Source organism: Sipha flava, unplaced genomic scaffold, assembly GCF_003268045.1.
Source record: "Sipha flava isolate LNK unplaced genomic scaffold, YSA_version1 36_pilon_pilon, whole genome shotgun sequence".
Lineage (NCBI taxonomy): Eukaryota > Metazoa > Arthropoda > Insecta > Hemiptera > Aphididae > Sipha > Sipha flava.
Genome location: NW_020273076.1, coordinates 3,866,579 through 3,893,673, shown reverse-complemented (window position 1 = coordinate 3,893,673; position 27,095 = coordinate 3,866,579). Strand labels below are relative to the sequence as shown.

The 27,095-nt window shown below is 28.9% G+C and overlaps 1 protein-coding gene across 1 annotated transcript in view; it reads right to left on the bottom strand.

The window, feature by feature from the left end:
- LOC112687878 overlaps positions 1-26,690 on the bottom strand; it is a 97,422-nt gene extending 70,732 nt beyond the window's left edge. Inside the window, exon 1 of the mRNA XM_025560844.1 lies at positions 26,223-26,690. Coding sequence (XP_025416629.1) covers positions 26,223-26,486 — 264 coding nt within the window. The 5' untranslated portion in view covers positions 26,487-26,690. The remainder of the gene's footprint in view (positions 1-26,222) is intronic.
- Between the last annotated feature and the right edge of the window lie 405 nt (positions 26,691-27,095).

Below are 27,095 nucleotides of genomic sequence, written 5' to 3'. Positions count from 1 at the left end.
AAATATCAGTTAAGCTTTTTAATTCATATACTTACGTAGATAATAATAATATATAAATCGTTTGATCGAAAAGCTATTTAACACACTACGCGTTTAAGACGTACACACTATCGCGGAACCATACGCATTTATAAGGCAACCGAAAATATAAAGAATGCAAAGAAAATATTATACATCTATTCGATTATTATTTTTAGGGAAATCTAGTCGAAATATAAATGTTATCAAGATCCAATAGTTATAAAAAAAATTAATTATAATGATTCCGCACTGAGAAACGCGTAAATAAAAACACATATACATACATTATATGATACATTTCGATTTCAGTCATAACAGAACACAAATTTTAACGATCAACTGAATGTTCTTTTAACTAACGTTTATATTAAGTAAAATTGAACTGAATTCCAATAACAAGGAAATGGATTATGTACGAATCGTTTAGATCCATGATCTCAAAATGTTAAATCGAACGAAATAAGGTTCTTTTTTGATCAATGGACATTTTTCTGTCGTTTTACAAAAGCTATTGATAATACCTCGGGGAACTCCTTTCAAATAATTACTCGTGGATGATCCAGATATAGTCCAGGTGTTCGTTTATTGTCAAAAAGCATTGAATATTTCAAAATTTGCCCCAACTGAATAAAGCATGGGTTTTTTTATTATGTAGCTCGAATCCAGAATCCGGTAGTGGTTAAAACTCACCACAAGTACGGGGACATCTTATGTTCTAACAATCTCATATTAGTTCAATGTCACTGGGTTTTCTGGCTTACAAGTACTCATAATTGGAACCCATTGTACTACATTTTACTATATTTTGAGGTTCTCTTAATATTAAATTAGCCGAGTGGTTTAAATTTTAACCCAAATAATCCATATTATGTGCAAAACTGAACGGTATGAAATATTTAATAAAATAATAAAATTAAACCTTTGTAAATGGTTAATACTCGTAAAGGAATAAATGTATGGTATAGGGTATTATAATTTGTGTATTGTGAATAATTTCGAATTAAAAAATCATCATAAGATAATTCACAAAATCAAAAAACATTGCAACCTAATAGGAAAAAATAGATGAAGGAATAGGTACCTATATTGAAAAAAATTGATCACTCTTTGATGTACAATTATTTTATTGTTCGATTAAACTAACATATAACTTCCAAAAAATAAACGTGATCAATAGAACCATATAATTATTTATTAATTAGTAATTTTTCAAAGATATAGAAATAATAAATCAATTGATGGCAAACAAAGAATAAGTAAAGGTGATTTTTATAATTGTATATTTTTTATTAAGTTACCACCATTTTTTATTAATTATCTACGAATAAGAACTATGATTATACAGGTACACCGGAATTATTACTAAACTGCAGTTTATTAATAAGTAGATTTGCATAATGTTTAATTAATTAACGTACATTGAGTATATTGTTGGAATAAATTATTTTAATGTTGATGTAATCGAATGTATGGTGGCTCACCACTTAAAATTAAGTAATAGAATAGCTGTGTACATTTATTTTAATGTAACATCTGAAACGCATCTAACAATAATTTGTCCGTAGTGTTATCTCAATCCAAAATAAACTCTTAGGTCCCCAGTGGGAAACGCCTAAATTAATTCTCGGTCACACATATCGCATTGGATTTAAGCCATTTTCTGGCACCGAATTCCCGCCAATAAATCTATCATGAATGGGCACATACATATGACTGTAAAACTGAACTATTTTAATGGATAACAGTCCTTTAACCACAACCATCAACATCCTACTTTACACGTCATTGCTCTAAAGATAAGTAGTAGGGTCCAGACGTTTTGTTCGCGAATGTGTACACTTAATTACCATCATTATAATAATTTTAAAATATTATTCATACGTATTTGTATAATTGGATGGGTGAACTGAACTGCGGTAATGGGATAAAACCAGTTACGGGGTAGTCATCAATAATATAAGAATTGATGAAAACACATGTGACGAAAAACCGCTATCGGCAAATAAAATCTTCTCTGTTAAAATAAGATTGTCTTGATTTATTGGAATTATTTCTTTACAACTGGACCGACTAATCGGGGGTATCTAAAACAGAATATGCTCATTGGTTGCGATAAGATAAAAAATAAATTGTTTATTACAAAATCAAGAGATACCAACGGTTCTCATACATATTCACAATTCATGAGTCACGACGGTTTGACACATTGTACACCGATTAGACCGGAAGAGGTCCATTGATTCACATCATAAACCGGCGCCCGCTGTCGATATGGTTTCCTCTAGGGGCCATGCCGAAAGGTCATATATTTGACTAGAAACTTTTTATGACTTCCTCATACTTTTCAAAATAAATTGCTCACAAAACCAGAAATTACTTAATGGTCATTATACCGACGAAAATCCGAAAAATATCAGATAATCTACAGGAAAAAACTGACGGTTGTAAAAGATATGAATCATTCTTAGCCAATTGGAGTACAACCAAAAAACACAATTATTTCACACTAAAAGTAGCAAAACCTTTTAAATAAATCGTCGGAAACACTCAAAATACGCCTACCTTAAAATCATCAAAATATAATTCTCAAACAAAGACTGTAATATATATATATATGTAAAATTAATAAATTATAACAACACAAGAAAGGATAAAAAAAATTTAATCTGACATAAGATACCCTCGAAATTTTTTAGTTTTACAAGTTGAAATATGAAATAAATTCGAACAAAAAAACTTTAAAATTGTATTAAATTCTTAAAATTAATTTATATCCTAAAATAAACCAAGTTCAAAGACTTAAATACAAAAAAAGTAAATAATTTAATTTATGAACATAATTATTAGTAACAATATTAAAAATGATAAAAATTATTATTAAAATTATGCCTGTTATTAAAACAGCCAAAAGATACTTTAATACGTTGATATGCGTCGTAATTCATTAGCATTTCGACTTCCACGCAGGACTGCATACGAATTGCCTACATCAATTCCTTGAGAGAACAACACATGTATTATAATTATTATAATTTCTTAACCAATTTAATTTTTAATTCTTAAAAGAATATTCGGTTATAACTTTTAAGACAAAAATTGAATGAAATTACCTATTATCTGATTGATACAACTATACATACAAAAAATACTTTCTGTGATAAAACGTTGCACTTTGAAGGGTTTATCATTTTAATTATTTCTACTTCATCTAGAAATTAAAATTAAAAATACAACGCATTTTGACCATACAATTTAAAAATAGTCAAATGACTTTCAATATTAACCATTGAGTCTAAATAAATTGATTCTACGAAAAGTACATCTTAGTATGTTATGCTTATGTATACATGGTAAGACAAAACATAACATAATGATAGGACTTGTTCTCTTAAAATATTTAACCATCCGTTTTAAGTCCAGGACATAATTTGAAATTATAATTAACGATCATAAAATACAAACGAGATAATATTATTATTCATTAAAATTATAATTATATAAGCAGTCACGATATCACGTAACATTTTGATCTATAATTAAGTGTATTAAATAATAGTTTAAAAATCCTTTACATTAGTACAAAGATTAGATTAAGTCTGTATTTCAAACATATTTTTAACACTCATAGAACAATAATGGCACGGGCAGCATTTCGTTTAAATCTTATCTATAATCCAACCATTTGGTTCTTCCTTTCCAACAACTATAGGAGTATAGATTTCGATTTAGAAACCCGTTTTAAATATATCATTTATGCTGCACTTATTATTTTAATACACTTAAATAAACTTTTTTATTTATTTTAATTTAGGGTTTAACTCTAACAATTAATAAGTTATTTATCAGTTATTTATATCCATTCATATAAATATTATATTAATATTGTTATAATTAAATCGAGCACCAGATTTTTCATTACAAATGTGTTAAAAAATACCAATAATAGTAATTAATAGTTTGTAATTTGAACAATAAATAAAAATAAATTATTGTATATATATTTAAAAATTAAACCATATCATTAAAATCAAAATATCTCTATAAATATAATAAGATTCTGTGGAACAACAGTAAATATAAATATGGTTTATTGAAACTTTAAATACGTGTAACATAAAAAATAAATCGAATATTAATGAAAACTACTCTGCGTGTGAATGAAAACATTTACACCATTGTAAGCAATTAGGATAAGACGGCAAAGACAGAACTCGATTGTTTCAAATCAACTTGAAAGTCGTAAAATTGGTTTTTTACGACCGCACACCACAGTGACGCGAACTTGTTAATACCCTCATATTTATGACGTAAAATAAATATTATTTCAAAATTATGTATACTGATACCGGAAGAATCAAACCAGAACAATAATCATTATAAACCTAAATTATGTGACACAAGTCGGCGTTTTGTCTTAACCAAAAATAAAATTAAAATAAATTAAAATATTTAACACTAGTGAAATCAATAATTTGATTTTATTAGTCACTTGGGTAATAAAAGTAATTTTTAAAAAATATTATTCTTATAAAGTAGTAATTAACTTTTTTTGGCCGTTATTTACTAAAATATAATTTATAAATCTTCTTTAAGGATTAACTTCCATAACAGTTTTTTTCCTTTTATTAAATATCTATAATTATTAAGTAACATAGATAATGTTATATAAACTAATTACTAAAGTCTAATTAACATATTATTTTATTGATTTAGGTATTGTTAAAGTTTTACAGAGAATTCGTTGATCGATTGGATCAAATTCGTGCGCATGTAATAAAAAAATGTCTAGCTTGGTCAACTTTAAAATCAATAGCCACTGATGTAGTATTTGTAAAAAGATTTTTCTGAGAATTTTTGAAATTTTTCCACGTCATAAGAAAATGTTTTACAACCATACGCGTTTAAAACTAAAATACAAGGCCGAGAACGAAAAAGTAAAGATACAAACATGAAACATAATTTATAGGCTGAGCAAGTTTTTGTATGCAGTGCGTTTAATTTATTGGTGACTTATTCGACAGTATAAAGGTAAATGATTTTTTCAATATATTTTGAATAATACTGACTGGTAGACAATCAATTAATGTTACGTTAAGAAAATTCAAACTGAGAATAAAAATGTATAACTTAACATTAAATTCGATTGTTTTTCATATTCATAAATATTATCATAAGATAACCTAGTACAAGTTAGATAAATTAGTAAAAAAAAACACTGCAAACATGCTTCCTCGTTTCTATGTATATAGTTTATGAATTATGAGTATACAAATATACATAACTAATAATTAATATTGACTAATTAAATGCAAATTCAAATTGACAAAAATAAAACAGTATGGTAAGCATCAAAACAATATGTGATAAAGAGAACAATAAAGCATACAAAAAGAGCATGTTCAAACGAATATATTGTGTTCAATTCGGTTTCCTCTGAAGGAAAATATTTGTTACATATTTTAGATCAATCAAAAATTTTAAATACAAAATTGAAATACATTTATTAATAATGAACCGAAAAAATGACTATTTTTTTTTTATATATAAAATATTAACTTGAATAGAATTAATTAATAGAAATTTCAAAGCATTCAATCAAATATTATAATAGTTCCTACTACTGTTTTATGAAATACTACAATCACTTAAAATAATAATGGAATGTATAATTGGATTAATGGCAAATATTTTAGGAAATGTAGGCTAAAAATTTTTTTTTCATTATTTGATTTTGGTAACCATTGGATTCATGGAATAATGTATAAATTAAATAAATGTAAATATAATTTATTCTTTACATAATATTTGTAAACTTTAGTCTTAAACAACACGTAATACTAAAAATAACTGAAATTGTATTTTTTATAAGTCAAGAATAATTTTATCTAATTATAAAACAATAAAATTAAATAACAATTGAAATGCTGTTATATGATAATTTTTATTTAATTAAAAAATTAATTGTTCAAGACGTTCAAAAGATACGTTTTAAAAATATTCTAATCCTACAACGTAATAACTTTATAGGTACAAATATTAGAAAAATGTAATAACATTCGTATAAATATAATGACAGCATTTGTATGCAACATTTCTCGATGAAATCTCGAAAAACTATAATGTAAATATAAATTCAAACGCAAAGCAAATAATCGTAATTTTCACGGACAACATACGAAGTGTTACTCGCATGAAACCACTCGACAAAATACAATCCGTTTAGCCAAAATGATAATTTTTGTAATAAAAACTAACTTCAGTCAGTGGCAATCGAACGTTTATTTATACGTTGAACGAAGTCCGAATAACGGGTCACGCGTAATGTGTAAAAATAAAAAATAAATCGAGGAAAGGAAGATGTGTATATACGAAACATGGAATTTATTCGCACAAATTTGTAAAAATACGCTAGTAGTGGACTATTATATACTTTCGTACACGATGCTCAAGGTCAACGCGCAACGCAAGAGACGTACACTTAAAACGTGTCCATGCGAATCCAATAAATTTAACACCCCCGTAAGTGCGCAGTACGCGTGGCACGAAGGATTACGAAGGATTACATTTTATGCATTTTATGAAGAAAGCGGCGTTCAGGCCAGTCCGGACGGTTTAAAAACGTAACGAGCAAACGAGGAGGGACAAAAAATGGAAAAATCAAATACACTCGCTTACACACGTTTCGTATACGGTTTGGTGGGTAAACGATTTTTTTATTATTATTAATTTTTTTTTTCTTGTGTTTCGACCGCGGTCCATTGAAGTGGTATCGTTTTGGGTCGGTGGAATAAAAGAAGAAAATAAAAAAAGTAGATTTCTTATTTTATTATCGTATCTATGTTTTTTGGTATCGTACATTATGAAAGTATAATGTGTAAACTTATCCCCCACACAGCGAGCGTGCGTATGCAAATCGCAACTATACAATCGTCGTTCGGCGGTAAAGGACCCGAGCGCTCGTTCCAAAGATCACGGTCAACGGTTGGCCCGTGTTTCGCGCGCGCATATCTACTTACGAACCATTACCGTCGTTACCGATTTCAAAAATATTCGGCGTCGGTATCGGGCCAAATGATTTTTTTTTTTTTTTTGCTGTATTACCGTCATATCGAATAGGACGAAAAAACCATCGAAAATTAAATCTCAAACGTTTCGGAGACACTGGTAAAGCAAAGAGAACCCCGCATGCGAGTATACAACGCACATTAGTAGTGCATATAACGTGTGATATATATTTTTTGGCCCCACGAGGTTATTCACCTGCTCCGCTGCCGCACTATGGAAATTATTTCCAAGTCGTTATTCCCCTCTCTGTTATATGTGTACGCGAGACGGTACATATATTTTAATGACATTTTTTTCAAACCGTATTAACCGAATCTTACTCGAACGAAACAACCATTGGCAAACGATCTTGGTTTTACATAATTAGTACCACATTGATCCTTACTTCTGTATAGAACAGATAATAAGTTTTACCGACACACATTGCTACAGTGTTGGTACAGCTGGTCTCATATCTCTCCGTTAACGATCTTAATAAAAAATGTTTAAAACATTTGAATTAATTACTGTTTTCGGTTTTTGTCTTTTCGTGTGATTCGTTTTGGTAGAAACATTTTTAATGATTTAAAAAATGCATTCAATTTCGTCTTTTTGTTCGTCAATGGTTAACTGAATAATTAACTTAAAAACTTATTTTATTATCTCATCTGACTTGAATGTTTATTATTTTATATTCAACAACACATAATCGGAAGGTTTTTTTTTTTTTATTTATACTTATCTTATTCAATACATCTACTTTTAATATACAAATAAGTACTACGTTGAATTATTATGATTTTTTTTTTTTTTTTTTTGGGAAAAAAATACAGTTCGATTAGTTGTAAAATATGATTAACATTAAATTTGACAAATTAATTAAGAAGAAATTTAAAAAAATCTATTGTTTTATCCGAGGCATAAAATAATTCATTATTTGAATGGAAAACATTTTTAAAAACTCCCATCAAAACAAAAATAATATTTAAACAAAAATCAACAAACATTTACGTCGTTTTACCCGCGTAAAAAATGTTAAAAAACTCTTGAATAAATATATGTGTGTGTTTAACAAACATTATACAGTATTATGAAGTTAAATACATTGTACCCGTCAAATAATTTAGGCAACAGTCACTTTCACACACATGCTCATAATATACACACGTTCACTTAAATATATTATTTTTTTTAATCAGTCAGTGATTAACGAAAATATGTGTTACGATGATATGAAATATTTTTACTGGCAGGTCCGCCGCCACACTGTGACTGCAATAATTTAGTTAAGCGCTGCACCGTCACCGTTATTACATGGAAAAGGTAATGCATTACTGGTGCTCGCGGGTGAAAAGTAGTCCACGCGGGGTTTCTAAATTAGATATTCGACCAAATTTGGTATGAAATAATGGAATGTTCCACACATGTCACCACGTACGTTTGAGTTTGTGAAAAAAAAATTTATTCTAAAAAATCAAAATAAACCAATGGAGTACAAGGCTGAAATTGTTTTTCGGAGCTATGTTTGAACGCGATTCGATAGAAAATGATTTTCGAAGTCAAACGTACAAACGTTGTGTAGGCAAATAGGAAAAATTCCAATTTACATACAGCAGCCCCGCGTATACAGGTATAATCGTGTGTAACCTTTTACGCTAAACTATACAAGGCTAATATCGGTCACTGACTGTATATATATTTCGTATTATACTAACTGGTTTTAAACAGAAAACAATATCATAATTTAAATCAGCATTACAGTTGTTTAAGTGTATATCCCCTCAATATTAAATTTCGACTAACTTCCGGCTAACAAAAGACATTTAATAATGCCTAGTTGAAGGGTAACGGACAATTCTTGAATAATTGTTCTCAATGACATATTTCTATACGTTTTGGGAACCATTTAATACATGCATATAAGAGTTATTATTGAACTTGAAGAAAAGTGAAACAGTTTATTAGCAGTTTAATACGCACGCATGCTAACACACAACGAGCACACAAACACAAACATCATATATTTAAAAGATACAAATAAGTACATATTAACTACACATGTATATTATATGTGTGTGTGTGTGTTTATCCTAAAATAGGTACATAATAAGAGATTTTCTTTTCCTTAGTCGATTTAATTCAAGTGTTAGTCATAGGATTTTTCAATAACATTTTTATATATTCGTATTGAATTTCTGTTAAATTATGTTAATAGCGATGAAATAATAAAAGTAGGTACCTACTCCCAAACAAAATTTAATTAAAAAAAAAATAATTTGAACATTTATAAAAAAATGTTTCCAAACTTACAATTTAAAGAACGTAAGTCACGAATTTTTAAAAAAAATCTATCATGGAGTTTCATTTACGATTCATATCTAAGCAAGTAAACGTAGATAAATTGACAGCAAAATTATTAAAAAACGTTAGGACTAAAAAGAATTTTTAAAAAAATGTTTGTACTAGATGTTATTTTAAAAACGTTACCTAAAAAAGTTATAAAATGTATATGAATGCACAAACATTTAGTTAATTAAAATAAATGTAAAAATAGATTTATTACCTTAAAAAGTAGTGCCTGACAAATTAATACATTGTTTATCCTATTCCAAAATTTTTAAATAAACGTAATGATCAAGAGAGTTGAACAAATAATTGGTACAACTATTTTTTTAATTTTTTAATGATTTTTGAGTTTCCAGCTACTTAATATATATTATATAATTTTTTTTTTATGCATATGACATATTCGACTAGTTAACATGAGAAAATATTAATAAAATTGGTAAAATCAAACAAATAAATAAATAATATAAATAGACAACTGATTAACAAGTAATAAAATAAAATAAAATATAGGTAAATAGGTAATATTAGTTATAATAATATACGAAATCACAAACGTATAGCAAGTTCTTCAAGCCATTTTATTGCTGCTAGTCCACTCTAGTGTAATTTTGCAAATCCTTCTTTAAACTTCGTACTGATACACTTTTCAACTGTGTTTAATTGTTTTAATTTCTCCACATTCATAAAGTGAGGAGTCCGCCATGCCCTATTTTTGATGATAATAGTTTTATCGTTCTTGTCCCGTTCTTATTAGATTGAGCGTTAACCTTTTAGCCCCTGTACAATCCCAACCAGGGATTATTATATATGGTTCCTTGATCAGATGCTTACTTCGGATTTCTATCTATTTCTAGCGTTCATCCATAGGTGTTCTACAAATTCTTTTTTAGATTTTGCGTACCATATGGAAAATCTGAACTTAAGCCTAGATTTGAGGAAGATGATGAGTGCCTTCTCGAGATCTCCCCTGTGAGTATTGTATTCCCAGTCTGTTTTCAAATTTTCCAACCAAAATATTCCCGAAAACCATATAATAAATGCACAAAACTAAATAGTATTAAACCAACAGTCAAACGTCCATGGCTCTTTTGAAAAAAAAACAACCCTTCTAAGGGCTACTCCACTGACGTACGTAACCAACGCATAAACAAAATAAATATAAAAATTATGAAAACAATAAAACTCTTTAAAATTAAAACATAAATCTGAATTATTCAGAATGTACCTTTCTTCGAATTATACAAATAAAAATTGAAAAATAATTTCTAAGCATTTGTTTTGATACAATTTTAAATAAGTGAAGGTAAATAAATTGTTTGTATGAAACAAAATACTAAAATAGCAGGTATATAATAAATAAATATAATTTATAAATATATTATATTAAATATATTATATATTATAAATATAATTTATAATATATAATAAATATAAGTATAGTACATTTGAAGAATTTTAACTTCGGATACTTGATTAGATAAAATAAATATGAAATAACATTTGACTATTAGACAAATGCATATTAAAGTTGAATATAATGGAATATTATACCTAACAATGTCCAACGAATAAGATATTTAAATATTTACACTTACTAAAAAAATATATAAAATAAAGGAAGTATATATAAGCAAGTTTTGTTTTAAATTATTATTATGGCTAGACTAGGTAATGTAAAAATAAAAATAAAACAATATAAAATACATACTACATTATTCAAACTTCAGTTTTCTGACATTAAAATGTACACAATTAATGATTGTATATATTATTTTAACAACTTAAATAATAGTTTATTAAATCCAATATTTGTGTATTTATAAAAAGGATATGTAATTCATAATTATAATATATTTACACGAATTATTACAGTTAAAATTCAAAATACTGTTTTTTATAATGGTCGAATAGTCGACATTTTATATGCGAAGTAACAAGTACTGATGAGAACATTATAATTTACAAAAAAATACTATTTAAGCACTACTGTTCTAATAATGTACTAATCATTATGTCACACTATTAATTTTATCATTACCAAGTATTTTTTTTACATTATTAATATGAATAAGATTTTGTCTACAAAATTCTACAAAAAAAAGAAAAAGTCTATAAAATTATAGGCAAATGTTTTTTTTTTTTTACTTAATAAATAATTTATTACAAAATGTACAAAAGTAATTTATGTATTTTCCATTATATAATACCTCATTTCTCAATAAGAACAAAATCCAAAACGATTTCACTAAATTCAACCTCGTATCTGACAAGATATAACAAAGCAGTAATGTCTTGGAAACCGACAGTGATGAGGCCACGAGGACGTCCAAGGAGAAGGTGGATATATATGATCGAAGAAGATATAAAAAGGATAGGAATGAATGATTGGTGAAATAAATTCATGATTGGAAGAATTAGCTTGTAGTTATGTTGTATAATTGTGATAACGGAAATAACATGTACAGTAGATTAAACTAAAAGAAGAAGAACTGATAGATAAGTAATTTTTTTTAATAAATATATTTATAAGTTTCTAGTTTACAGTATTACCCTCGTTATTACCTATGAGTTAAACATTACAATATACTTTAATTAAAATTGTAAATCAACTAAAAACAGAAGGTTACCACATGAAATAATATTTTGTTACCGATGGTATTTCTCATAATTATTTCGTTGTAACCAAAATTTACAGAAATAAGTTGATAGAACTCGACACAAAAACTTAGTATGCTAACTTTTTTAATTTACTCAAAAATTAAAAATAATTATATTCTATTGGTTTGAAGAACAAGAAAAAAGGCCAAATTTGAATTCTTAGTAGAAATGTAATTTTCCAAATAAAAACAACTATAACAATAAACAATTAAATTTAATGAATAACAGCGAAATATTAAAAAAAGAAATCGAATATTTTTCGTCATCGATGAAATATCTAATTTCTAGAGAGCTTATTACAATTGATTTGTTAAAAAACGAATACAATTGTGGTAAACAATCTTTAATGAAAACATGTTGGTTTGACGTATAATCACAAATTATATGCAGCGTATTACAGGAAAAAAGAGATTCACAGTTCGCGGCTGACGGCTACAATTCTTCTTCTCTTTAAGAACGGTCGTAAATGCGCACGTTGTTGTTGGCCTTGACGTTTACGAGACGACCTGTATATGAATTGAAAACACAACGAAAAGGGCGAAAACTGAAAAATCAAAAAGGCGAACATAAGTGGGAGAGGAGAAACGCGTCTGTGCGCGTAGGGCCAAGGTCTACGATGTACAATACGTACCGGGGGCCGGTTCCGTAGAGAATAATAAATACGTTTTCACTTGCAGGTGGCCGTTTTCGATGTACAACAACCAAGATCACGGTTCGAGTTTATAAGACACGCGAATAAGTGGAAAAATGTATACTACCAGCGGATAACACACACGACAGGGAAAATAATAATAATAATAACAGAACAACAGTATCGTTTTATTCACTTTTCGAGTTCACCGTTATTTTTACATATATCGCGGGCCGTAAGATATACGTTATACGTACGAACATTTTTCGAAGGACACTCCTTTATATTTTAACTGGCGCCATACTCTAATCGCCGAGACTTAGATAATAGACAAAAAAAAAAAACACTTGGATTCGCAACAAAAAAAAAAAATGCGTTTAACAGATCAACATACCTACACAATTCGGATGTGTATTTCGAGTACCTATAGTTCACAACCATCATATATCGATCGCGAATATCCGAAATAATAATAATTATTTAGTCTGCTACCAAAACCACACATTCATCATAAATTATATTTACAATTTTTTGCACACAACTTTCACTTACCGAAATACAATAAACATGAAAATAATAATTTACTGTATACATTATTTGAAAAAGAAAGACCCGATGACATCGATCGGAATTCTTTTTTCACACTCCTAAGTTATAAGGTGGACAGTTTATGGAATAAGACCACAACACTGTTCGAACACCTTTACAGAATAATTCAAAAGTAAATTTCCGAAGTGTGGTACCTATATTATGTAATGATATGAAACTAAGAGTGAATGCAAGTGGAAATACAACATAAGAAGACATCCAGAAGTTCTAACTTTAGAATAAACTTTTATTTTAATTATAATAAAATAAAAATCACAAGTGAAAATAATTTAAACGTAAACATTTAATTATAATGAAAGATAATCTGAAATATGGCTTTTGCAAATGAAATACATATCATAGATTCTATATTAAATATAAATTAATTTTTCTTTTTTGATCTAAACTTATAACGGGTTCGGGCCAAACTTTCAGGTATTCTTTAAACAATAATGTTGGCAGACTAAGTATTGACCAGATATTCTATAATAAGTGAAAACTTTTGAAAATAAATTAAGCGTATATATGTCACTATAAAAATAAAGTGTATATCTAAAAGTACAATAAGAAATATTGCAGTTCCTAAACTTAAAATGGGATTTGATTTTTGTTTATAATATATTTGTAAATAAATACTAAAGTATCAATAGCATATCAACAAGGATTAAATAAATTCCATTTAAACAGTTAAAATAAGTCATTTCATTAATATCAATCTTCCTTGAAACTATTAACAACATTTTTAATTAACATTTTTTTCATATATACATGGCACATAAATAGTCCATTAATTGAGTAGTCATCAGTTCAAAAAGAAAAAAAAATAATATATTTTTAAATAATCTATCTGGATTAAATAGCAATTAAAAGAAAATCTTCAACATTTTTTTGTCTAATTAATTTTTCTTTCAACAATTTTCGGTAAAATTTCTAGAAAAAATCTTACCAACTATAAGAAATGCTACATTTAAATTATACATACAATTTAAATAATTTTAATAGGAACAGAAACTATTATATTTGATTGATTTGTATATATATATGGATATACTCGTACATACATAAATATTGTTTTCTGTGTTATTTAAAAATTACTTATACTCAATTTTGAGTACCAATGTATATGATTTATACAAAATATGAAACTGAACGAAAATTTAATGTGAAATAAAAATGTAAGTACTTACTAAATAATCATATTATTAATAACACATAAGATAAAAGAGAGAAACACAAAAGGAAACGCAAAGTAAAATATTTTAAATAATTACACTAGGTACATAAATTATGAACTTGTAAATCGAAATTACCTTAAAAGTTGGAATTCAAAATATTTTGAAATAGCCCCAAAAAATGTTCGAACAGGATTATATATTAACCTGTCCGACTTTTCTTACTAAAAGCTACAGTTTTTTAAGTGGTTATACATTTTTATGATACTCTTTTGAAATAGTTTTAAGATCCATCAAAAATAATAACATTAATAATGCTACTTTCAAAACATTTATTTTCCAAAAACATAACAAAAGGTACAATTAAATTAAATACTTAATCTTGAAAATATATAAAAATACAAATATATTAAACCATATATAGGTATAATATAAGAAAATCTATTCAACTTTATAAAATTATTATCAAAACTGTAACTTAACTAATGGTCGGTTATACTTTTTTCGTAACTAAAATCAACTGATATTTTAATTGGATTTAACACTATTTAACAAAATATCGACTAGTTATTATAGACGTGTTATGATTGTGTGTATTATACATATATACATCGATTTAAACCGTACTATCTGAATTACTATAAACAATCGCGGTTTATACACAAATAATCTCTAATCATCTTAAAAGAGTGCATTATAAATATAACTTTAATGACTAAGACCGAGTTATGTTATTAGTCAAGTCTTAAAACCAAGGTCTTACCATAGTAGCACATTATTAGTCAATGCCAGAACACAAGATTCTATCCATAGGCACAACTGAATCCGAAATCACTAATATGATATATATGAAAATATATAATTAAAAAGTATCTTACACATTTTATACTCTAAGTCTCCAACCTACAGCCCGCGGGTGACTTCCGACCTGCCGAGCTTTTAAAAAACTGGGCCACCAAGTTAACAAATAATTTGTCAATATTAGTAATTCCAAATCTAAAATAATGTGCACGTAAAATTATTTTCATATTTAGCTCCACTTATTTATGTGAACAGAAGTTTTCAAAAACGAAATACGTCAAAACTAAGTACAGAACAAACTAAAGTGACGAAAATTTACAAGGGAAACTGTTGATTGGAACAACAAAGTTTGAAGCAAATTTAAAAATTTTAAAAATACAATCGATTCCAAACTTATCATTACTCGTATCACAATAAAACAAATTTTGAATTATAAAAATAAAAAATAAGTACAGTGTGTAAACGCTAACTGAGAACACTCAATATCTTTGCGTAGAGACCTGAAATTTGAATTTAGATTTTTTTTTTTGGTTTATACGACATAAAAATGTTTATTTTTACGAGTTTTTAAATTTTTTAACTTAAATAGACAGACACGCGCATGCGCAGTTTAACTTTTTTTCTTATACGGCAACCACCTATTTTAACCACTAATTATTTTTCGCCTATTTTTGTAATGAATTTTGGTAGTTAAACCAACTTTCTAATTCCAAAATTGACCAAGTAATTTAACCAAAATACTGTAAAATGCGCACGATTTTAAATTTTTTTCATTGTCACTCTGAAAATAATTATTTTAGAATTGTGAAGGCTTGATATTTTCACTCTTATTTATTAAAGTGATATTTACACGTTTATTATAATTTTATCTACTGCATAATTTTCACTTTAATTTAAGTATGTATTATAACTTATAATAGAAAAAACGTAAATAAGCGGGCATGTTGTTTATTTCTTGACATTTAATGGATCTAATGAAATTTAATTGGAATTTATCAATAATTAATAATATGTTTAATTTTTATTCAAGTTACAAGTTTATTTATTTATTGATTATTATATTATTTTCAGAGTTACAATTAAAAAAATTTAAAATCGGGCGCATTTTACAGTTTTTTGGTTAAATTGCTGTAACTTGGTTAATTTTGGAATTGAAAAGTTTGTTTAACTACCAAAATTCATTAAAAAAATAGGCGAAAAATAATTAGTGGTTAAATAGATGGTTGCCTTTAAGAAAAAAAGTAATACTGCGCATGCGCGTGTCTTAATTAAAAAAATTAAAAACTTGTAAAAATACACATTTTTATGTCATAAAAACCAACAAAAAATCAAAATTCAAATTTCAGGTGTCTACACAAAGATATTGAGTGTTCTCAGTTATTGTTTACACATTGTTTACATGTTTATAAAATCTTATATACTCTTCAATGGCATTACCCTCTATTCCTCTAAATAATTATAACCTGCGATCCCTATGAGCCGTACACACACTAGCGATAATTTATCGTAGGATTTATTTATTGTACGATACTGAACGATTTAGATATTTATAATTCTACTATGGAAAAGACATCCGTCTACAAATACTGTGATAATGATAATCTTTTTTAATTTTTTTAAAAAATAAATATATATCTCTAAAAATATTCTACAATTATTCCTAAGCACCAAGCAGCTGCTCTCTTCAAATTTCTATCTGAATAATGATCCAAACATATATCCCAAAGAAGGACTCTTGATTAGACTTCACCTATAAGTCCATCTATATGTTTAATTAATCGTCACAAATTTTTGGCGATGGTGAATTCGATCCGCCAGAGCGGTTACGTTCATAGGATTATGCATGGTACTGAATTTGTATTTTTTCGGTTTATCGAACGATAATAATTATCGTTCATGTGTTCTAATCAGTTTATTTTTATGCGATTTGATTGAAATATTTTAGTCGTACGATATTCTTATCAGTTAAAGTGCATCCGACGGAGGCGTCGAACGATTATCTTATCGTGATCATCTGATCAGCTCTATTTATAAACGTGTAATTTCGATTATCCGACGATGATATTTTCGTACGAACAAATCGTTCGATGAAATATCCGGCGATTAACGATTCCGCACAAAACTGATTTTTGTTGTTACCGATTGTATTGTAAAAATTATTTTAAACGTAAAAATGGTTGACATTAATATTACGTATACGAGTAAGTCATATTATAACATTATTATTTTGGTTTTTCCCCAAACTTTAGCTTATCCGAGTTAGCTACAGAGTACATATGTTAAATCAATGTACTTATCGGTTTCCTGTTCAATACCTGTTCTGTACTTACGTGTCGCAATCGCATTATTATTGTGATTTTTAATTTACTACTTATTTTAATTATTAATTTCGACCAATTTGACTATTTTTAAATTATTTTATTTTATGCCAACAATAATGCATATCTATATATTTAATATTTATGCGTAACAACTACAATATTATTTACGACAAAATTGAAAAAATACATTTTTCTGTACAATTTATTTTTAACAATTTGTTTTGTTTAATATTATTACTATAATTATTTCTCCTCAAAACTGACAAAGCCGCAACAACTTTTATGCGGAATTACGTGCCACCCGAAATATCGCACGTGTGTAACGGCCCTAAGTGTATCTTAGATTTAGCCCACTATAATAAAATAATGTTTATCCCTGCACTAGGTTATATAAATTTACAAATGAATGAGAACTATAAATCCTAAACTATAAGGTATTATTGATGGCCGATAACAATAATCATTGACCCGTTTACTTTGTTCAAATTAGATTCTATCAATTCGTATTACTATATTTATGACCGAATTACAATATCTTATTCAACTCTCCCTTTCCAGTTACCAACAATGGAATTAAATGTTATAAAATATACCACCAAATTAAAATTAAAAAAAGTATACGTTATTATTATCTAATATACATTTTTAATTAACATCTATATTAAATTGACCTTCAACATCAAATTCAATATCGTAATCATAAGAACCTTTATGTAATATATTCTATATAGGTAAAAATAATTATGATTAACGGTTACAAAAATTGATAATTTTAATTTTAATATAATTACCCACACGTAAAATTGTCAACGAACAGTTTAAGTAATAATAAAAAGCGCGTTTAAAATAAAACTTACAATTATTTATTTTTCAGGCAGAGTTTAACGGAAAGATAACAGTTCTATAACGGAAAACGAAAAAAATAAGGATCGTTAAAATTAATCAAAATCTTAAATTAACGATGACTTATTCGTGATAAAATTTGATCGACGCTCAAAATGCAATAGAATTTTATTTACTAGTCTCCAAAAAAACTCAAACGAATGATTATTGTACTCCGTTGAACAGATAATAGCATTTATAAACACTAATTATATTTTTAAATCGTCAGTTATACAAATAAACTTAATGCACTGAGACAGATCGAGATGTAGCTGAAAACAATAAAACCGTAATACGAAATGGGGCCTTTTAATTATACTTGTTGATAACAATATTATAAGAACATTATTGGTCCAGTTAGTCGTATTGATATTTAGCAGAAAATTACAAACTACTATAAATTATCAAACATTAGAAATACTCTCCTGAACAATTTAATATTTTTGATATACGGCCCTCTTGCACCAATAGTGCGATATATTGTACGCGCAGGACACGATTGTATTGCTATAGCACAAGACGTACAGATGGAAATAAAAATTTAAAAAGAACGAGAAAAGTTCTGGAAACATTATTAATAAACGTACAGCAGCATCCAACACAATGTTTTGTACTCGGGGCTTATCTTTAAAATATATATTATACACAATAAAGAAATGGAGCCCTCGTTATAACAACGGGCGAAAAAACCGGTTTCCCAGTGTTCAGACTCTCAATAGAAACACCGAAAACCGGCAGGCGATATTTCTCGGGTTTGTAGGTATTTTTTTTTTCTACACGCGTAAGGACTATTATTTTTTCAACAAATAAATCACGAGGGATCGTACGGAGCGTGGTAAATTTCGTGGAAGAATAGGAACGCAGATTTTTCGTGGGGAACGCCGCGATTGTTGTATTGCTAATAAATAAAAAATAATTGGGTTTCGCGAATAAAAAACATTTATAACATATTATGTAAATAAGTCGAAACAGTAATCTTTTCTGTGGCGCCACTCGAACCGAATCGATGATTGTAATTAATCCAGTTCGTTTGTTTAACAGCTATACGCAATATTATAGTAAGTGGTAAAAATTTTAACAACCTTATGATTATGCGAAAACCACGAAATCATAATGGAATGTGAAGGGTCGACTAGTCGAGTGTACCGTTAAAGTGTACGTAGGTAAATTTTTTTAGACAGTTGCATGTCGCACTGTTAAACGTATTAAACGAGTGTTAATAATATTCATGGCATACCGCATTGCATTGGCGATTTAAGTATTAATTTTTGGTAATAGTTATTTTTATACATTGTGAAGACATTTTTGATATTATTTAATCGTTATTCTCAACACACCCAATACATTATTAAGCTTAATATATTTAATAATAATTGTTTTTATTTAATTAACAAATCACTAGACAGTACACAAATAATTTGCATTTATAACTTTTAGCATTGATAATAGAACATTTTATAATCGATGCTTTTATTTAAAAATTAATTATATTTCTTAATCGATACTTACAAATATCTGTAAAATTAGTTTAATATTCAGTTTTCATAAATGAATTGATAATAGTATAAACAAACTCGGAACATTTTATTTTATTATTTGATTATCATATATTAATTTAGTTTTATAGAAAACAATAAATAAATGTTTGGATATAAAATACTTCATTCTGTTATTAATTTTATGAATCACACTGTAAGTTAATATTTGCTATTACAAAATAAAAGATAATTTTAGGAATATAAGACTCGTTTATACATTTAAATTAAATTTACAAAACTAAGCATATTAAGCGTAATATTATAATTTTATAGTAAGAGAATTCGAAAAATTAAAATAACATTTCATTAGTTTTTACCTTTAACTCACTCCATTTAATGTAATAAAATACAATTCAATTAACATTTAATACATAAAAATATGAAATAAGTATCAACATCAGCAGAACAATTGAGATATGAATGAGAACGAAAAGAGTTCATAAAAACATGACGTCATCATCATGTTGGTAGTTTAAATGACACCAACGTTGCAATACAAGAGTAAAATAGATTAGATCCACCCCCTCCCCTCTAATGGAAAATAAATAACTAACCGGGTTATAAAACGTAATGTTGTAAAATCGCTTCAACAATAAGCGTCAACCTTACAAAATCGAACGAACCACACTAGATTGAACCACCTTTTTTAGAATATCAACAATAATACACCTATATAACATTATACAATTCTTTATACAACGTGAAGATGGAACGATTTCCTAACAAAAGCAGTATAGTACAAACAACATAGGTGTGATTAATAAAATATTGATATATAGTTAAACAATTATGTAAATCGTTGAAAGTTTATACCGTATGCTGTCATAAGGTTAATGAATCGTAAGTATACCGGCATCTCTTTGGTTGCTTGGAGTACGTAGCAATATTGTAGAATAAAAGAAAACAAGAATTTCTCGTTTTCACGTCATTGAGCAATTTCATTCAAAATGTGGCAAGAAGGTCGTGTTCATTATTACTGTTATGTCTGTAAATCTGTACAATTCAATGTATAACGCATGATGTTATATATCACACGTGGTAAATCATCGCTTAGTCGGTTTCGAAGTGCATAATTACCAAAAACTACGTCCCGTACGGTAGAAGTATTTGCAAAGTAAATAAATTGATAAAGAGTAGGTTTTTTTCGGTTTTTCTATCATATCTGATGAACTGGAACGGTCGTCTGTTCAATTCCCGAGAACGATTACACTCAAACAAAAATTAAATAATGACACAAATTTCCTTTTTTAGTCGGAAGTCCAAAAGTTTCCAAGATCTCTCGACGGGTTTAGTAGAGCTCTATTTTTGCCTCCACTCGCAAACGCCCAACGTGTGGACTCTTTTCGTGCACATACATGTAGTACATATAGTGATTTACAAACTGCTAATTATGAATAAATAACGTATACGTTTTAACTGCCAAACATGTGATGTGTCATTGTGTGTGTGTGTGTGTGTGTGTGTATGTACGGTGTTACACTTTGTCATATGGTCACCGCAATCACAAAGAACAAATATTGCGCATATGGATACATTCAAACGAACAAGCCGTTCCCCTCCCGAATAATCGACTACAGACGTGGTTGGTACCCACTGCTGAATTATAGTTAAAATTAAAAAAAAAACCACACTGCTTTACCATTGGCACCATGCCTTCTATAATAATTTTGGTTGTAAAAATTGTCCAGCTCGAAAAATATATATAATGAAATAAAAAATTATAAGTATGCGCAGAAATTTTAATGAACATTAATCGGATTTGCATTTTATTTTTAACTGTTGAAAAATAATCACCGTTAATCATATTCAATCAAAAATAATCACTAAATTTTAAAAAAATGCCAAACCTATTACAATATTTATGGCTGAAAAAACAAGAAGTATAAGTGTAAAATAAGATATATGATTTACAAACCAGATATGAACGTTAGGTGAATCATGAACGTACGACACATTCAAATGAACATTCGGCTTTCGAGATGAAAAAAAATTATCTATCTTTCAAGGCTAACATAAATATTTAATAAATAATTATAATTAGATAATTCATACACTATGGAGTATTCATGTGTGCATACCACATATATCAGATGTTACATTGTATAATTTGTAGCAGTAAATATAAAAGATAAAAAGTAAAACTTTGAACAATGTTTCAGTCAAGATCATATGTTATCTCTTTATTACAAAATATACCCACCCAAACAAATTTAAAAAGCTTTTATTTATTTTCAATATAGGTTTTTTTTTTTTTAATGAATAAAGTTACTTATAATGATTTGTTTTGTATTATTAGATAGGTAAAATAATGGCATAGAATATTTATTCTTTAATTATAACTAATATAATTCGTAAACTATTTTTTAAAGTCATAAAAAATCATAGAATAGGTTTAGATCTTTAAGTTAATTTATTCAAACAACTGAGAAGTAAATAGTAACACTATATTATTTTAATTTATCATTCTTTGGTTGTACTATTGGTTATAAATACTGTTTTATTAGCAATTAGTATTTACAATCAATGGTAAGATGATGTTTAACTATTAATAATTTAAAGAAATATATTACAAATGGTTTAAGGATATTAGAATTTATATTCATATTATACTTTAATTACTTCGGAATGTCAATATAAAATAGTAGATAACTAATTCTAAAATAATAGTTATTTCCGCCCATTAAATCCAATATTCTACTAACGTGGCATTACATAATCATTTTTATCTTTGGTAAAATGATTTTAAAACATTAAATATCATGCTACAATTCAGCTACAATTTCATTAGTATGCGGTAAACAGCTGAAGATGTAGTTATTTTCTCGGGCATATTTTTAAGATTTTATAAATATTTTTATCATTTTAATCCCTTAAATTAGTAAATAACTTTAAGATATAATTAACTTAGTGTTATTTACTAATTTAAGATATAATTATAACTTATAATTATGATGTGACTGGTATATGTGAATTGGAGTAACAATTCAATAATATTCTGAAAACTTAAATGGTCGAATGGTCCAATAACAATTGACGGGAAACACATTAGTTTTTATTAATACAAATAGATAAACAAATATTTAAAAATAAATTCATATAAAAATAGAATCTTGATATGGGTATTATTAACAAATCTGTTCTGAATATTGTATATACAGGTAAAGCTAAAGTAAACAAACCAATTAAAAAAACCGAGACTAATTATTATTCTTTTAAAAATAAATTTGGACTTACAGTTTTATGTGCAAAATATAAATACATTATCATTGTATTAATTTAAGAAAATACGATTGGATATAATTTACAAATAGGTCAGTAGCATGAAAAAAAACCGATAAATAATATAAATGAGAATAATAATAATAACCATATTACCTAATTAATATAAATCTATTTATATAAAACAAAAAAGAAATAAAGAGGAAACGAAGGTAATTACCAATAATTCCGAGACAGATCGAAGTCCTGATTAAGATTTTCGAGACACCCGCACCAACATTTAAAAACGTCTGTACAACCTTGGTAAAGCTCAACTAAAAAGTACAGTTTACTACAATAATTGTTATCATTGACAAATCAAGTGACTTTTCCTACAGAGAAACAATAAATTAAATATCTAAAATGCATATAAACCAAAGAAACTGTTCAGTAAACTAGTTATTATTAACAGTAATTATAGTAAACTACATATAATAACGCTTAGATTATCCTCTTTAAAATCAAATGAAAAATACAATTGTTTTGTAACAAAACTGTGAAGGATTTATACGAGATAAGGCAAAACTAAAAACAATATTAACAATATATAGACCTGGCCAGGAATAAGACCAAATAATGTTTACCACTCTTGTTATGATTAAAACCTAACAAGTCCATTGGAATATGAAATTATTCTAAAAGATTAATATTTCTACCACAAAGAGACTGATATAATAAACTGCTGAGACAACATATTTTGGCACATTCAAACCAGGATTAAGGTTGAAGTTATGATCTTATAAACTTGAAACCATCAGTGATGAAATTATTGTCTGCATTTTACTGTGCATAATTTGATTCGTTATCGAATAGTTCAAAAATAAAATATTTTATTAACTGTTCGCTTGTTATAGAAAGAATGTCTGTGACGTAACACGTTACACTTTCCAATGAATTTCAACTTCATATCAGCAAATCGTATCAACACCGTATTTTCATTATTAAATGCAAAATATATACGAATTGTTAACTGCTAACTATTATTCGTTTCAATATTAACTATGAATTAACTTATAAAATGTTTTAAGTTACGACTTAATAGAAAAATTAATTGGTAATCATAAATTAGGAGCTAGGTAATTGGGGTCCGCGATGAGTTGGGTACTTTTTGAAAGCGGAAATTTGAGTCCCGGGGGAAAAAAAAGGTAAGTTGGGTCCGGCTAATAATTTGATTTATGATAAAATGTCAATGTAATCTTTGATTACGTTTAATTAAGATACGTATATGATATGGGCGTAAACGTATATAATATTATGTTTGGCATATAACTGTGTATCAGTTATCATCAATTTTTATGATGGTATTTTTTATGGGTATTTTTGCGATTATACAGAGTGGCTCGAAAGTCTGCTCGCAACCCAAGTCTGATCACTGCTTTTTTTTTTTTATTTCCAAGCATTAAAAAAAAATCATAATTGTTTATTTGTAAAAACAATAACTGATGTGTAAAGATGCAAGTTAAGTCTGTGAGCAAAGATTTTTGGATCACTCTGTATGCTAGATACTTATCGTATGTTTTAGTTCAATAACGTTTAAACGATGATTTTCCATTGCAATACATTTCATAAACATTTTTTCAAGTATTTGAATTATTTTATACAACATGTGAACAGCACTGATATTGAATCTTTAATACAAGTTGTGAAACGAATGAGTAAGGCTGAGATTATATACTCTAAAAAATAGCAAAAATAGCAAAAATCATAAAAAATGCACTTTCAAGATGTGTTAAAAAATGTATTTATTATAGTGTAGAAACGATATTATAAAAATCATGTTACCGAACATATTTAATTGTATTTATTTAACATAATATTAATAAATAAGTACCTATTTGTTTAATATTTTTATTTTATTTAATTTTAATATAATTTACTTCATAAATTACTGTTAAAAATGTTTTTAGACTTTCGTAATTAGAACGATTTCTTTTGACCATTTTAATTTTGTTATACTTTTGATAAAGTAGGTACACTGGGTGATATGCTCGTGTTGGTTTATCAATTTAGTAGATTACATTCAACACGTAATACTTAAGTGACTTAACATGCAAGTTTTGAGCGGACAGACAACAAAACGCAAGATCAATCACCCAAAAACGGCAAAATATACACCAAAAATGCATTTTAAGTTAATAAAAGAGAACAAAATACAAAAATTACATTAAATTAATCAATACCACTCGAAACGCATTTTCGCTTACGGACCTATGTGTTGGAACATCGAGAAAAAAAATGCATTTGCATTAAAATCCCTACCTCACTTACGAGTAGTGACGAAACATTCAATTTTTATTTCATGCAAAATTATGTGTATAATACGCAACAGGTGCTTTGGTAAAGGTCGGAGGAAAAAAAGGAAACGATGCATTTGTGATAAGCGTTTCGGAGTGTGCAAAATTTCGGATCTGCGTTTTCGGTCGGGACACTTCTCTCAAATACCGGAGACACGCGATTCGGCGATAAACAGGGGGTTCACACGCGGTACCCCACTAGCTCAAAGTCGTAATTCGTCCGGGATCCCGTCAAAATCGGATGAAAACCCGACTCGTCGTGTGGGCCGCTACTCGCTGCGGTTCCAACTCGTCAAACGTCGTTAAACTCGGTTATCGCCACAGCGAATTTATCAGTTATTTGCGTGTGCAACGGTTATCGATTATACGTAGTGCGTCCGGCGGCGTTCACTGCAAAAGGTGGCGCGACGCGAGCAAAATTTCTGTGCGCGCGCGGGCGGCGGCGGCGGCGGCGGTAGTGTTTTCGCGACTAAAATGTTTGCCGGTGTTCCGACGGGGGAGGGAAATGGGAAAACATTTCTAAACCGCGACCTCGTGTCTCCCGTTGTCCCAGCACCGGAACCGACGTCGATCGGTCCGGGATCCGAAGTGAGACCACGACGTCTGATCCTCGGACCATCCGCCACGGTGGCAGCAAAGCGTTAGATGTGTCGGGTGCTCCTCACCTGAATGGAATCGGCCGACACGACTTCGCCGTCCAACTCCTTGGCCAGCCTCACGCCGAGCTTCGTCTTGCCCGTGCCCGTGCACCCAATCACGGCGAACAGCGGTCGGTCTTGCAGCGTATCCATTTGTCGGCGGCGGACGGCGCACAACGCGAAACGGCACCACGGTGCGATGACCGGATTTCGGGCCGCGGCGGCGCCGGAAACCAAAACGTCGAGATTGCGTTTGGAAGTCGCGAAAATCTTTCTCCCAAAACATAACATAACCTCAAATGAGACGAGCGACCGTTATCGCGTTCGGCCGTTATCACTGACAGTGTCGATGACGACGGCGGCGGCGGCAGCGGCGGCGGCGGCGGCAGCAACTACGACGGTTGCCGACCGCGAGCGAATCGACTAGTCGACGGTTAGGTTGGCGGCCTGCGCCGCTACCGCCGATCGGAACGCGAGCCCCGCGCGCACCCGACCAGCACTAGACGTTCTTTGCCACGGCACCGCCGCCACGGACCCGTTTCCCGCGCAATCCGTCGCCGACAACAATGTTTTATTCAAATCACTGGCGGGCCAAGATTAAGGGTGCACGCTGTGCCGTCGCCGTAGGAACTCCATTTCTTGTTTTTCCTTTCCCCCCCATTATTAGGGTCGTCGATGGCGGGTCGATCATTATTATTATTATTATTATTATTATTACTCGTGTAATTTAACGCAACGCGTATTGTGCACCGTATCGTCGTACGAGTAAAGTATATTATTTATCGTCCAACACCACCGTGAATCGACCGAGTTCCGAATGAAACGTTGTTCGGCGGTTCCCCAGACGTCCTCGGAAATGGTTAAAAATAGTTGTGCCGACGACGAAACGCTACTTCTCGA